The sequence below is a fragment of the Perognathus longimembris genome, chromosome 22, assembly GCF_023159225.1.
Source record: "Perognathus longimembris pacificus isolate PPM17 chromosome 22, ASM2315922v1, whole genome shotgun sequence".
NCBI lineage: Eukaryota > Metazoa > Chordata > Mammalia > Rodentia > Heteromyidae > Perognathus > Perognathus longimembris.
Window position 1 is genome coordinate 1732055 of NC_063182.1, and position 12198 is coordinate 1744252.

Consider the following 12198-nt stretch of genomic DNA (forward strand, 5'->3'; position numbering starts at 1 on the left):
CCGGGCGCGGCCGCTCTTACCCGGTGCAGCCCGTTCCGCCGGTAGGCAGGCAGGGAGGCGGATTTGGAGATGAGGGGATCTGGAAGGAAGAAGCGGCGCGGTGAGCAGCAGCCCGGAGCCGGGGCCTGCTCGCCCGGGAAGGCGCCCACCTACACGTGGCCCCCCCATTCCCGCCCTCGCGGAGGGCGCGGGGGCCGGGGCCCGGTTCTCTCTGAAGCCCTCCGGCTCGGAGACGTCGCCCGGCCACCGCTCTTGCTCCCAGAGGCCCCCGCTCCCACGCCTTTGTGGCCCTGGCTTTGATCCATCCACCCTGGGCGGTGGCTCCCTAGGACCCGGCCGCAGGGCAGCTCTGGACAAAGGCTCTGGAACCGATGTGGGGCTCGGAGCCAGGCAGGCCGGCGTCATTTCACGCGGGGGAAGGGGCATTATGCTTCTAGAACCCTCCGGCTGAGGCCCGTGGTCGGACTGCAGTGGGCGGGCCATCGGGGACCAGGACGGCGTGGACACGGATGTCCCGGGGACGGGAGGGCCAGGGGGGTGGCGGGTGGCGTGTCCCTGTCCTCACGGGGCGTGACGGGCCGGGGGGAGGCAGGAGGGACGTACCACTGTCAGCCAGGTAGTGAGAGCGCGGGGCTGCAAGAGAAGGGAGCGGCGTCAGTGCCCGCCCACCGGGGCGGACCAGACTACGGGGACAGAGAGACACGGTTCCGCGCTCAGCCCGTCACCCTGGCTCTCCCCCTCCCCCCCCGGGGGTCATCAGGGCATCCCCCCCCCCCCGTTCATGGTTCAGCCCAGCGGCGACCTGATGCAGGGCCAGTCCTCTGAGATGTCTGTCAAACAAAGGTCACTGAACGGAGCTGGCCCCCCTCCCCCCGCCCCAGCTGAGCGGCGGAGTGCAAAGCCTCGCACGCGCTAGTGGTGCAGTCGGCACGAGGCGTGCCGCTCGGCCTTGCGGTTCTGGTGCGCAGTCCAGGGCCGGAGCCGGGGCGCGGCGCCCCTCGGTGCCGGGACGGGGAACCTGACCGCTGGGCGCCTCTCGCCTCGGGCGCGCACGGCTCCTAAGCCCGGGCCGAGCGCTTGCCCGGGCGTCCGTGCCCCCGTCTGTGGAACCGTGCTTCCCTCCGGGGGTGGGCACCTGACGCGGGCGAGCCTGGCTACTCGGGAGGCCGAGGCCTGAGGATCGGGGCTGGAGGTCAGTCCGGGCAGGGAAGTCTGCGAGGCTCTAATCTCACCAAGCCCCAGGTGTCGTGAGGAAACAGACAGGAAATCGTGTCGCCGGCTCTGGTCCCGGCTCAGCTACACACTCGTTCTCTGCCTGTGGACAAGTTACTGCTCTCCTCTAGAAAGAGAGCGCTAACGGCCTCGGTACGGCAGGGATGGCCGAGGGCCCTGGGCGATCGTGTGTCTCAAATGCCTGGTACGTAGATGTGTCATCCATGCTACCATCTACGGTCCACCAACAACCGGTTTGCGGTGGGACTTCCTGAAGGGAGGGGCTCCCGTCGGGGCGAGGAGGGGCGGGGGCGGGCAGAGCACAAGGGAGGGTGCAGAGAGAGAGTCCCACGCGACCACGTGGGCGGAAGCCCCTGCATCTCCAAGTGACGGGGGGCCCCGGCACCTCAGGAAACAGCCTCCGTGTCCCCGAGCCACCCCGAGAGGGACAGGAGGAGACCTTTCCCTAGTCACGCGACAGGAAGTCAGGCGGCGGGAAGGGGCAGCGCGGATGCTGAATGCCACGTGACTCCCACTTCTGGGGCGCTCCCCTCAGGGCCCCCCCCCCCGCCCCCAGATGGAGGGAGGTGACCGGGCCCGAGGCCGCCCCTGGTGGACAGCCCCAGGGGTTGAGGACGGGGTGTGATGGAGCCAGTGCCCTGGCTTGAGCCCCGGCGGGTCGGGCGGCGGGCAGGGCTGGGTGCCCAGGTCCCCGTGGGCCCCCGGGGGTGGCGGGAGGGAGGGAGGGGCGGCGGCGCTTACAGCCGTTGAGGGACAGGTCGTAGCCCGCGGTGTGCAGGGCCTCCCGGCTGCTGGCGGAGCTCCGCGGCGGGGTCCACGGGTCCGCGTAGGAGCTGGCGCGCGCCTTCATCTCCTCCTTCAGGATCAGCCGGCCGATGCCGCTCTGGAGCTGGGCGGGGCGGAGCCGGGGAGGGACAGGGAGACAGAGGCGGCCGCGTGGGTGATGGAGCCCAGGAGGGACAGGGAGACAGAGGCGGCCGTGTGGGCGGCGGGGCCCGGGAGGGACAGGCCGAGCCGCCGGGCCTTCCGTACGCGCCGCCATCTGCGTCTTATTTTCACTTATTTATTTTCTGCCGTCGAAGCGCACCCGCGGGGCCGGCAGCCCCTACATTTCCTCTGGGACTTCATCTCGCCATGACTTATGAGATGCAACCCACTGGCAAAGCCCTGTGGTGAACGCTACACTCATGTTTAGAGAGCAGTGAGAGATGCAAAGACCTGTAGGTGTTTTGTGCAGATATACTTCTCCAAACACTTAAACTTTGATCAGTTTATCTACTTTTTGTGTGTGTGTCAGTCCTGTGGCTTGCCCTCAAGGCCCTGCACTCCCATTGGCTTTTCCTTCAAGACTGGTGCTTTACCACTTGAGCCACGCCTCCACTTTGGGTGTTTTGTTGGTTAACTGGATAAGAGTCTCATAGACTTTTCTGTCCTGGCTGGTGCTGGATCTGACTCCTCAATTCCCAGCCTCCTGAGTAGCTAGGGTTATACATGCGTCGTGGCATTTTGTTTTAAGCACACAGATCTAGTCCTACTTGAAGTTAGTCCTACATTTTGACTTTTCAGTTATGCAAACCGTGCATTTGTTTTCTTCTATTGTGAGTCTGAATTTGCTTTCTGTCACTTGCAAATGAAAAGAAGTCCTTAGTACTATGTCCTCCAAGCATTTTCTTTAGTGATGTGGCCGGCTTACTTTGTGCATGCTGTGGTCAAAGTCATCCTCCTCTCCTCCAGACGAGAACCTTCTGGCCCGGGGCACTGTCCAAAGATAGATGGGACCAATTCCAGCATGTGATTCACACTGAGTCAACAGCCGTTGGGCCCTTCCTCCTTTCTACTTCCCTCCTTCCCTCCCACCCTTCCACTCTCCCTCCCTCCTTCCCTTCCCACTCTCTTCCTTCTCTCCCTCCCTCTTCCAGTTAAGTCTAAGATTCCTCACTGAGAAGAGGTCTCTCCTGCCTGTGTAGCCTTGGAACACCCACGAGTGTTGACCCTGTCCACTGTGAGTTACGGTTCTTCCTGGGTCTTACTCCCGCTTGAAAGGGAGAATTCTCTGGAGGGAACGCAGGAGCCATTTCTATGTTACCATGAAGCTCTGCTCAGAATGGACAACTAGTAAAGCCAATCATTGAACCAAAGTAGCTCGTGGAGAAATTCTTCATACTGGAAAGGAACAGCTTGGCCCACGGTGCTGTCCCGAGGACCAGGGGGCCTGGGAGACCTTCCCATCGCTCCGCCCTCTCCTTACATCCTCCCAACCACTTTCTACCCTATAGGCAAAGTAGTCTTTCAACGGGATAGCTGTGATCCTGAGACTACATTCAATAGCTTCTGTTTAATAAGCAAAACCCGCCCCCACCTCCTCAACTTGCGAGAGCTCACGGAACGCCCCCCAGCATTCTCTACTCGCCCCCCTGCCCTGCCGTCGGGGGTGTTTACAGACGCGTTTTCTACATTCTCTGCCACCCTGCCCCCTTGCTTCCTTCCCATGGTAGCTGAGAACTTGTTACTCCTGCCCCTTGTGTCAGGTCAACTTCCTCTCACAGTGGGGACCAGGGCTTCCACGAGGGCAGGAACCTGCTCTATTTGTTTTTCCTCCGGTGTATCTCGAGGGCCTATGGCTGGCGCTGAAGACCTTCTGCGATGGAATCGTAACCTTTGGTTCTACCCCCGCTTAGCATCCTCACTCCTAACTGTGTGAAGGAGAGGGTGACTGACGCTCACGACAGCTCGAGTCCCTGGCAGAGATAACAGGGTGTGGGCCTGGAGACACTTGGGGTGTTACCTTTAGGGGACCCATGGTAGGTCCAGTACTCCGACTCCGAGGCGTAGTAGGGGTCCGGCGAGTAGGCAGGGCTGTATTTGGAAGCCTGGCTGATGTCCTCGCTTGTTTTGCTCTTGGTTGCTGTGGACAAATCACCTGCAGAGGAGCCAAGGAGGGCAGATAAGGGAGATGGAGGCAGCTCACCCCTCCCCAGAGTCACCCTAAGTGACTGGGCCCCGGGGCAGCTCACAGGACCGGGGGAGTTGCCGGCCTTGCGTTGTGGGGCTCCTAGAGGCCCAGGAGCTGCGGCCACATGCTTCATGCCCCACCCATCTTTGTCCACATGACCGTACCGTGCCGTTTGTAGATTGGGGGCTTCCGGTAGATATTACTTTCTCCAGCTGTCACACAGAGCAGGAAAGGGCAGAGGGGAGGAGAGAGACACAGGAGAGGAGCACATTGGGCCAACTGATCTTGGAAAAGAAACCCCGCCAGCAACTTTTTCCAGGACGCTACCATCTTTCCTCCGTGGACTTCCCCCTTTTAAAAGCTGAACGTTCAACGTTACCCCAGCAAGTTGCCAAGTAAGACAGGGGAAGAGGGAGAGAGGGGAGAGGAGCGGACGGATACAAGCGGAGCCCAGAAAGGAAGGTGGGGTGAATGGCGGCCACGGCAGACAGGACAGCAAGCTGGGCAGATCCCCATGCAGCCCCCCGCTCCCCCCCCAGCCAGCGGCCACACTGAATCCCGGGTGAACCCCAAGCATCCATGCCAGGACGCTGCAGCTACGTTCCAGGGTTTGCTCCCTTCTTCTTCCTCAAGAGGAGCCCGCGTAGGGCCCCCTCCCCCCCCGGGACGGGGAAGCCGCAGGACACGCTCTCACAGCGAGGGACTCGGAAAGCCTGGGTTGGATCCGGGAGACAGCCTGACCTGACTCTGGCTTCTGTCACTCAGGATGAGATCCTGTCCTAGAGGTCACCCCGTCCCCGGCTTTCCCTGACCTCCCCTCCCCGTCTCCACCGCACCTGGTGGTTCCCCCGCCCCGTTTATCTTTCCTAGGCATGGGTCCTCCTCACCTTCCTGCTGTAACGTCAACCCTTCCAGGAAGTCCTTCCAGCCTTGTCCCCCCCACCGCTCCCCCACCACCTGCAGTTTTCCGCTTACTCATTTTAGTTTGTTCATGTGCCATCTGTCCCCCCCCCCAGTGAAAACGGGGCTCCATCCTGCTTCCCCGACCTTGAGCACCACTGACCTTGAGCACCACTGACCTTGAGCGCCCCCGACCTTGAGCTCCCCGACCTTGAGCGCCCCCGACCTTGAGCTCCCCGACCTTGAGCGCCCCCGACCTTTAGTGTCCCTGACCTTGAGCTCCCCCGATCTTGAGCTCCCCTGATCTTTAGTGCCCCTGAACTTGAGCTCCCCCGACCTGGAGCTCCTCCGACCTTGAGCTCCTCTGACCTTGAGTGCCCCGACCTTGAGCGCCCCTGACCCTGAGCTCCCCTGGCCTTTAGTGTCCCTGACCCTGAGCACCCCTGACCTTTAGTGCCCCTGACCTTGAGCGCCCCTGACCTTTAGCGCCCCTGACCTTTAGCGCCCCTGACCTTGAGCTCCCCCGACCTTGAGCTCCCCCGACCTTGAGCTCCCCCGACCTTGAGCTCCCCCCATCTTGAGCTCCCCCATCTTTAGTGCCCCTGACCTTGAGCTCCCCTGACCTGGAGCTCCCCCGACCTGGAGCTCCTCTGACCTTGAGCGCCCCGACCTTGAGCGCCCCTGACCCTGAGCTCCCCTGGCCTTTAGTGTCCCTGACCCTGAGCACCCATGACCTTTAGTGCCCCTGACCTTGAGCGCCCCTGACCTTTAGCGCCCCTGACCTTTAGCGCCCCTGACCTTGAGCTCCCCCGACCTTGAGCTCCCCCGACCTTGAGCTCCCCCGACCTTGAGCTCCCCCCATCTTGAGCTCCCCCATCTTTAGTGCCCCTGACCTTGAGCTCCCCTGACCTGGAGCTCCCCCGACCTGGAGCTCCTCTGACCTTGAGCGCCCCGACCTTGAGCGCCCCTGACCCTGAGCTCCCCTGGCCTTTAGTGTCCCTGACCCTGAGCACCCATGACCTTTAGTGCCCCTGACCTTGAGCGCCCCTGACCTTTAGCGCCCCTGACCTTTAGCGCCCCTGACCTTGAGCTCCCCCAACCTTGAGCTCCCCCGACCTTGAGCTCCCCCCATCTTGAGCTCCCCCATCTTTAGTGCCCCTGACCTTGAGCTCCCCTGACCTGGAGCTCCCCCGACCTGGAGCTCCTCTGACCTTGAGCGCCCCGACCTTGAGCACCCCTGACCTTGAGCGCCCCTGACCTTTAGTGCCCCTGACCTTGAGGGCCCCTGACCTTCCTCCCTGGCCCGCTGCCCCGCGGCTCTGATGACCGCTGGTCCCGTCGAGCGGGTGGGCTTCAGAGCCAGGTGTGTGGGGTGGGGTGGGGGGCTGGAGGGCGGGAGGGCGCGGGGGTCGGATGGGTGGGGGCCCCCGGCCGGGCGCCCCGCAGCGCATGCACCCCGGCGCCTACCTGGGATGTGAAAGTGCTTGGGCGCCTGGTAAGAGGTCGGGGTGGAGGACCTCACGTCTAACTGGCTATGGTACGGAGAGCTCCGGCCGCTCTCGGGCCCTGGGGCGCGCGGGCAGAGGGCAGAGGAAACAGGCGTTAATGCGGGGCCGGCGGGAAGCGGTGAGGGGAGGGCGGCGGGGCGGGCGGGGCGGCAGAGACGAGCTCCACCCACTTCCCGCCTGCGCGCCAATGGCAGAGCGCTGCAGAGACAAGCCCCACCCACTTCCCGCCTGCGCGCCAATGGCAGAGCGCTGCAGACAAGCCCCACCCACTTCCCGCCTGTGCGCCAATGGCAGAGCGCTGCAGAGACAAGCCCCACCCACTTCCCGCCTGTGCGCCAATGGCAGAGCGCTGCAGAGACAAGCCCCACCCACTTCCCGCCTGCGCGCCAATGGCCGAGCGTCTGCAGAGACAAGCCCCACCCACTTCCCGCCTGCGCGCCAATGGCCGAGCGTCTGCACAAATAAGCCCCACCCGCTTCCCCCCTGCACGCCAATGGCAGAGCGTCTGCAGAGACAAGCCCCACCCACTTCTGCACCAATGGCTGAGCGTCTACAGACAAGCCCCACCCACTTCTCTCCTGTGCGCCAATGCCGAGCGTCTGCAGACAAGCTCCACCCGCTTCCGTGCCAATGGCTGAGTGTCTACAGAGACAAGCTCCACCCACTTCCCCCCGTACGCCAATGGCTGAGTGTCTACAGAGACAAGCTCCACCCACTTCCCCCCTGCACGCCAATGGCTGAGCGTCTGCAGAGACCAGCTCCACTCGCTTCTGAGCCAATGGCCGAGGGTCTGCAGAAATAAGCTCCACCCACTTCTCCCCTGCGCGCCAATGGCTGAGTATCTGCAGAGACAAGCTCCACCCACTTCCCTCCTGCGCACCAATGCTGAGTGTCTGCAGAGACAAGCTCCACCTACTTCCCTCCTGCGCACCAATGCTGAGTGTCTGCAGAGACAAGCTCCACCCACTTCCCTCCTGCGCACCAATGCTGAGTGTCTGCAGAGACAAGCTCCACCCACTTCCCTCCTGCGCGCCAATGGCCGAGCTTCTACCTGGGATCCTCCCCTCAATTACCCTTCCCTCCATGCATGCACCCCGGGCATGCCCGGACGGGCTGGGCGCGGGTGGGCCTTGGGTGAAAGCCAGGCCCCCGCCCTGTTCCTGGCCGGTGGACTGGTGGGATGCCAGGCTGATCGCCATTCCTCCCTCTCCCACCCGTCTTCCTGCGGCTTCTCAGTGCCCTATTACTGTCTTTGCCCCTGCTGGGGCATCTTAGGGACTGGGTGAGGCCCGCCCCGTCACCAGGGTGTCCAGGAGGCCGTGTTCTGCCCCGGGAGTGCAGCCCAGGGACTGACACCCAATCTCTGCGGGGCTCCCAGCTCTTTGTCTTTGGGGGTTCGCCTGCCTTACCTGCGCGGTAGTAGTGGTGGGGTGAACGGGAGAAGGTGGGGGACATGCCCTGCCGGCTGTAGGTGGGGGAGTCGATGTAGCCCGGGCTGGAGGCTCTTCTCTGCCGGAGGTCCAGGTTCTCATAGATGTCCTGGGGGGAGGAGGAGGAGAGGAGGGGAGGTGAGCAGGGCCTGAGGTCCTGGAGGTGGGCACAGGCCATGGAGTCTGGGGTTCTGGAGGCTCAGGCGTGGATACAGACTCCATTTCTGAGTCATACACACACTGGAGGAGGGTGGTCGAGCCTCTCCAGGGCCTTCAAACACCCCTCGAGGTCCTCACATGGACCCTGGAGTCCCGACCTGGGATCACCACTCATCCCCGAGATTCCCCCCCCCCCCCCCACGACTGCGAGCCCCAGCCCTGATGGTGGGGAACACCTTGGACCAGGCACCGTGGTCCTTGGGGCTCTCTGTGGTCCTGATTACCTGGGAGTAAGGAGACAATGTTCCCAGCGACTGAGGAGTGGAGAGTTTGAAGGCAGCCACAGAGAGAGCGCACAGGGAGAGAGAAGGGCAAAGAGAAAGGCACAGGGTGGGGTTAAACGGAGGGAGGGCCCCGGTTCCCTTCCCGGCAACGCCTCTCAAGAGTTCAGCCATGTCAGAGCCGCTGACCAGAGGCTGGACGCTTGGTGATCGTGCCCCGCTTCGACGCGGAGGGGCTCCGAGGGGGAAGTGGTGGGCCTTGGCTTCCCCTCTGGTCTCCCCAGTGTGAGCTCGGAGCTCCTGTGACAGCTCCCTGCTATCTCTTTCCTGGCTCCCCATCCCTCTGTGGCTCACGAGGCAAATGCAGGGCTGAGCGAGAGCCCGGTCACCCCCATCGAGAGGCTGCTGGGCGTGGGGGGGGGGCTGGGTAGCAAGCTAGGGGCCGAGTGTCTTGGTGACAGGGCTGCGGTCTCTGAGCTGCAGGGGTCAGGGCTGGCGGGCACCCATCCGACGCCCACCAGCTTCTTACTATCCAAGGCAAGTCAGAGAAGCAGATTCTTAGATGAAATCGCCTAATGTTTTCATGTTGACAGCTCATTCACATTTGAAAAGCCGTTCCGTGAAGGAGCCAAAACATCTGTTCAGGGATTGGGAGGGGAGGGGGCCGGTGGTCTTGGACCCCGCTTGCCCGTCTCTAGATGCAGAAGGAAAATCAGCTTCTACGAACATGGCATCCCCTGGGCTCGGTTCGCTTTGGGGAGCCAGAGTCCAGAGACCCCCCCCCCCCCCCGCAACACTGGGCCTTCCAACCAAGTGGAGTGAGGTCCCTTCCGTGCGCTGCGGGATTGCTGCGGACACAGGCCTGTCAGGTCCTGCGACGGACAGGGCAGGCTCCTTCTGCTCGACACCATCGCAGCCCACAGGCTCGGGGATGAGGGGAGCAATCGGGGACATGGACACCAAGACCCCCCCCCCCCCCCAATGCGGACGCCGCCCTGCCTTGGCCAGAAAACTTCCCCTCTTGTCTAGAAGCCACCTGTTTCCGAAATCATCTGATGGCCGAGTCTTTAGGAATGTGTCTTTCGCTCTGAGCACGGGAGCTTAAACACGGGCACAAAAACCCAGGAAAGCATGGCTAACCAGGGGCTATGAGGGTCGGGAGCTATGGAGCCTGGCAGGGGATGAGAGCCAAGGGCTGAGGAGAAGCAAAAACGCTTCACCGCGAGAGAAACGGCGGCGTCAGCGGTGAGCAGGTACAGGCTCCGGGCTCCCGTGGTGGGCCTGACAGGAAGCAGTGGGGATTGGGAACAAGAGGCGGTTCTGTGGTGGGGACTCTGCTACCCTTGTCTAGGTGGTAGAAATACCAATTCGACGTCTCACTGTTCCTAAAGAAGCCGTATTTGGGGGAGCACGGGGGCGGGGGTGAGACTTCTAAAGTTGACGTGTTGGTTACCAATGTCAGTTTAGAAGCGTTTGGGGCCGGCACTAGGGAGGCCAGGCCATGTGTCATGAGGCGGGCCGGAGCCGAGGGGGACCCTGGGTCTTCGGCAGCCCGGAGAGGGTGAGCGGGGGTACCTCTCCGTAGCCGCATCGCTCCAGCATCTCGTCGGACGTGTATCTGGAATGAGGCTCATAGGAAATGAGGTCGGGGCGCTGCACCTCGTAGATGGACTTCACCTTGGGGAGGGCTGCCAGGTCTTTGTAATTAAGGATCTCATTATCCACTTTAGCCTGGGGAAGAGGGAAGTGGACAGGAAAGAAAAAGAAAGGTAAGAGGGAAAGAGAGCGGCGGAAACGGAAACAAGGCAGAGGAAGAATGAGCTGCTCCAGTTCCCGCGAGAGACGGTAGATTAGGCTCGGGTGGAAGAGTCGTGGATTGTTAGGAAAAGCCAGAGGCCGCCCATTCCAACAGGGCTCGTGTTGGACACGTATTGTGTATCAGCCCGCTCGCTTTGGAGGGACGATTTCTTCTCAATGTCATAAGGCCTCTGTGAAGGTGTCAATATCATTCTGTTTTCTAGATGAGAAAAATGAAGGTCAAAAGGTCCCATAACTTGTACTAGCTTTGAATCCAGTGTCACCTCTACATTATGGTGCTCGCTACCAGCCAGCTCCACCTAGGGAGGGCATTTCAACCCCAGATGCTGTATAGAACAAGAGCAGAAAGGGATGAGTCGCGGTAGTAAAACACCAGCCAGCATTTGGTGAGCACCTGTGACGAACCGGGCCCTGTCTCTACGCCTTACGTGGATTAACTCATTCAATCAACACGATTTACCATTCTTCATAGCATTATCAGTGTTTGGAACAAGGAAACAAAACCACAGAGAAATCAGTGGACTTGCCCAAGTTCACACACAGCCACCAAGACGCAAACTCCAGACCCGGCGCCCGTGGCCCGTCCCTATTTATGTCCTCCGGCCGTTTCCTCCACCCCCTGCCATCTTTGAGGGTCAACCGGGACGTGCCTCTGTGGTTCCTGTCATCATCTGGAAAGCCTGGGGAACGTATTTGAAGACACAGGCCACGGGATGCAGACCAAGAAGTCTGCAGTATCCCTGCAACGTTCTCCGAGTCCGCTTGCTGAAGCCCCTGGTGCCTTTTGCCCTGGACGTTCACCTTGACCTTGGCGGGGCTTTGGCATCTTGCAAACTCGTCTCGACGGGCGCGTGGACACCGTGGCGCGCTGCTCCGAACCTCGGGAGTGGTCGGCTCACATCGCTTCTTATAACAGCCCCGCTGACAGCGCCGGGAGTGACCCTCGGGTCTGGAGGCCGGATGACGGGCGGGCGGGGCCCAGAACGGAGGGGGTTGGTGGCTGGAAGTCGGGGGGACGGAGGGACGCTGGAGAGAACCCGCCCCCTCCAGGTTCACCAGTGATGCTGTTTCCACAGTGCGCCCCCCACGTGTGTCTATGAAAATGAAGCCGGCGTTCTACCTTTCTGTCATTTTGCTCCTACAGAGGGGATTATTCTTCTTTCCTCCGATTCTGGAGCTCTCTATCGGGCGATCTGACGGCAGGGGCGTGCGGAGCTGTGTGCGGGGCGCTGGGCGAGGGCCGCGGAGCGCGCGGGAGGGATGCCTGGATCGGGGTGACCGGCCTCGGCGTTTACAAACCCTTCCCCGCGAGCCCCCGGCCGCTCCCGAACCCCTCGCCAGCTAGCGAGGCCCCGCGGAGGCGCGGGACGGCAGCTAGGGAGACACACACAGCGGCCTTCCGGGGCCGCGGCTTCCCCAGTGCCCACAGCCTGCTCACGCCCCTCTGGGGACCGGCTCACGGTCACCTCGAACCCGGCACTGAGCCCACGCCCCCTGCTGCCGTCGGGTCCCATCTATACTGGGGGTGGGGGGTGGGGGGTTCCGTCTTCTCTCCATTTGTGGACGGGATCGCCAACGGACGCAGCCCGTGAGCAGAGTCACCTGTCTTGCGCTGGGGGGGGGGGGACGCGGTTCAATGGCCCAGGTCCTGCCCGAGGGGCGTGAAGCTGTGGGTCGAATCCACGGAACCACAGAAGAAAGAAAGAGGAGCGTGGCTTGTTCTCCATGGAAGCCACGTGGGAGCGCCGGCCCCTAGGAAAGCGGCAGTCGACGGCGCCCACGTCTGTCCTTCATCTGACTGAAGGAGGAGAGAAAAGGAAATGGTGCCATCCGTGGGCTTCACCGGGATCAAACCAACAGGACACTCCACGGGGACCAGGAGTCCTGACGTAGTCCTGGCGTCAGGCGCCCACCTG

General features: G+C 62.2%; 1 protein-coding gene across 4 annotated transcripts in view; it reads right to left on the minus strand.

Moving 5' to 3' along the window:
• Positions 1–12198, minus strand: part of Ablim3 (actin binding LIM protein family member 3) — an 88951-nt gene that overhangs the window by 5785 nt on the left and 70968 nt on the right. For 2 of the 4 annotated variants that reach the window (XM_048331197.1, XM_048331196.1), the window contains 8 exons: positions 8004–8133; positions 6554–6652; positions 4351–4398; positions 4019–4153; positions 2927–2991; positions 1975–2122; positions 604–633; positions 21–79 (listed from right to left, as the gene is read on the minus strand). In XM_048331197.1, coding sequence (XP_048187154.1) covers positions 21–79; positions 604–633; positions 1975–2122; positions 2927–2991; positions 4019–4153; positions 4351–4398; positions 6554–6652; positions 8004–8133 — 714 coding nt within the window. Of the gene's footprint in view, positions 1–20; positions 80–603; positions 634–1974; positions 2123–2926; positions 2992–4018; positions 4154–4350; positions 4399–6553; positions 6653–8003; positions 8134–8467; positions 8498–10039; positions 10196–12198 lie in introns of all 4 variants that reach the window. The other 2 variants (XM_048331199.1, XM_048331198.1) reach the window with 2 other exon arrangements.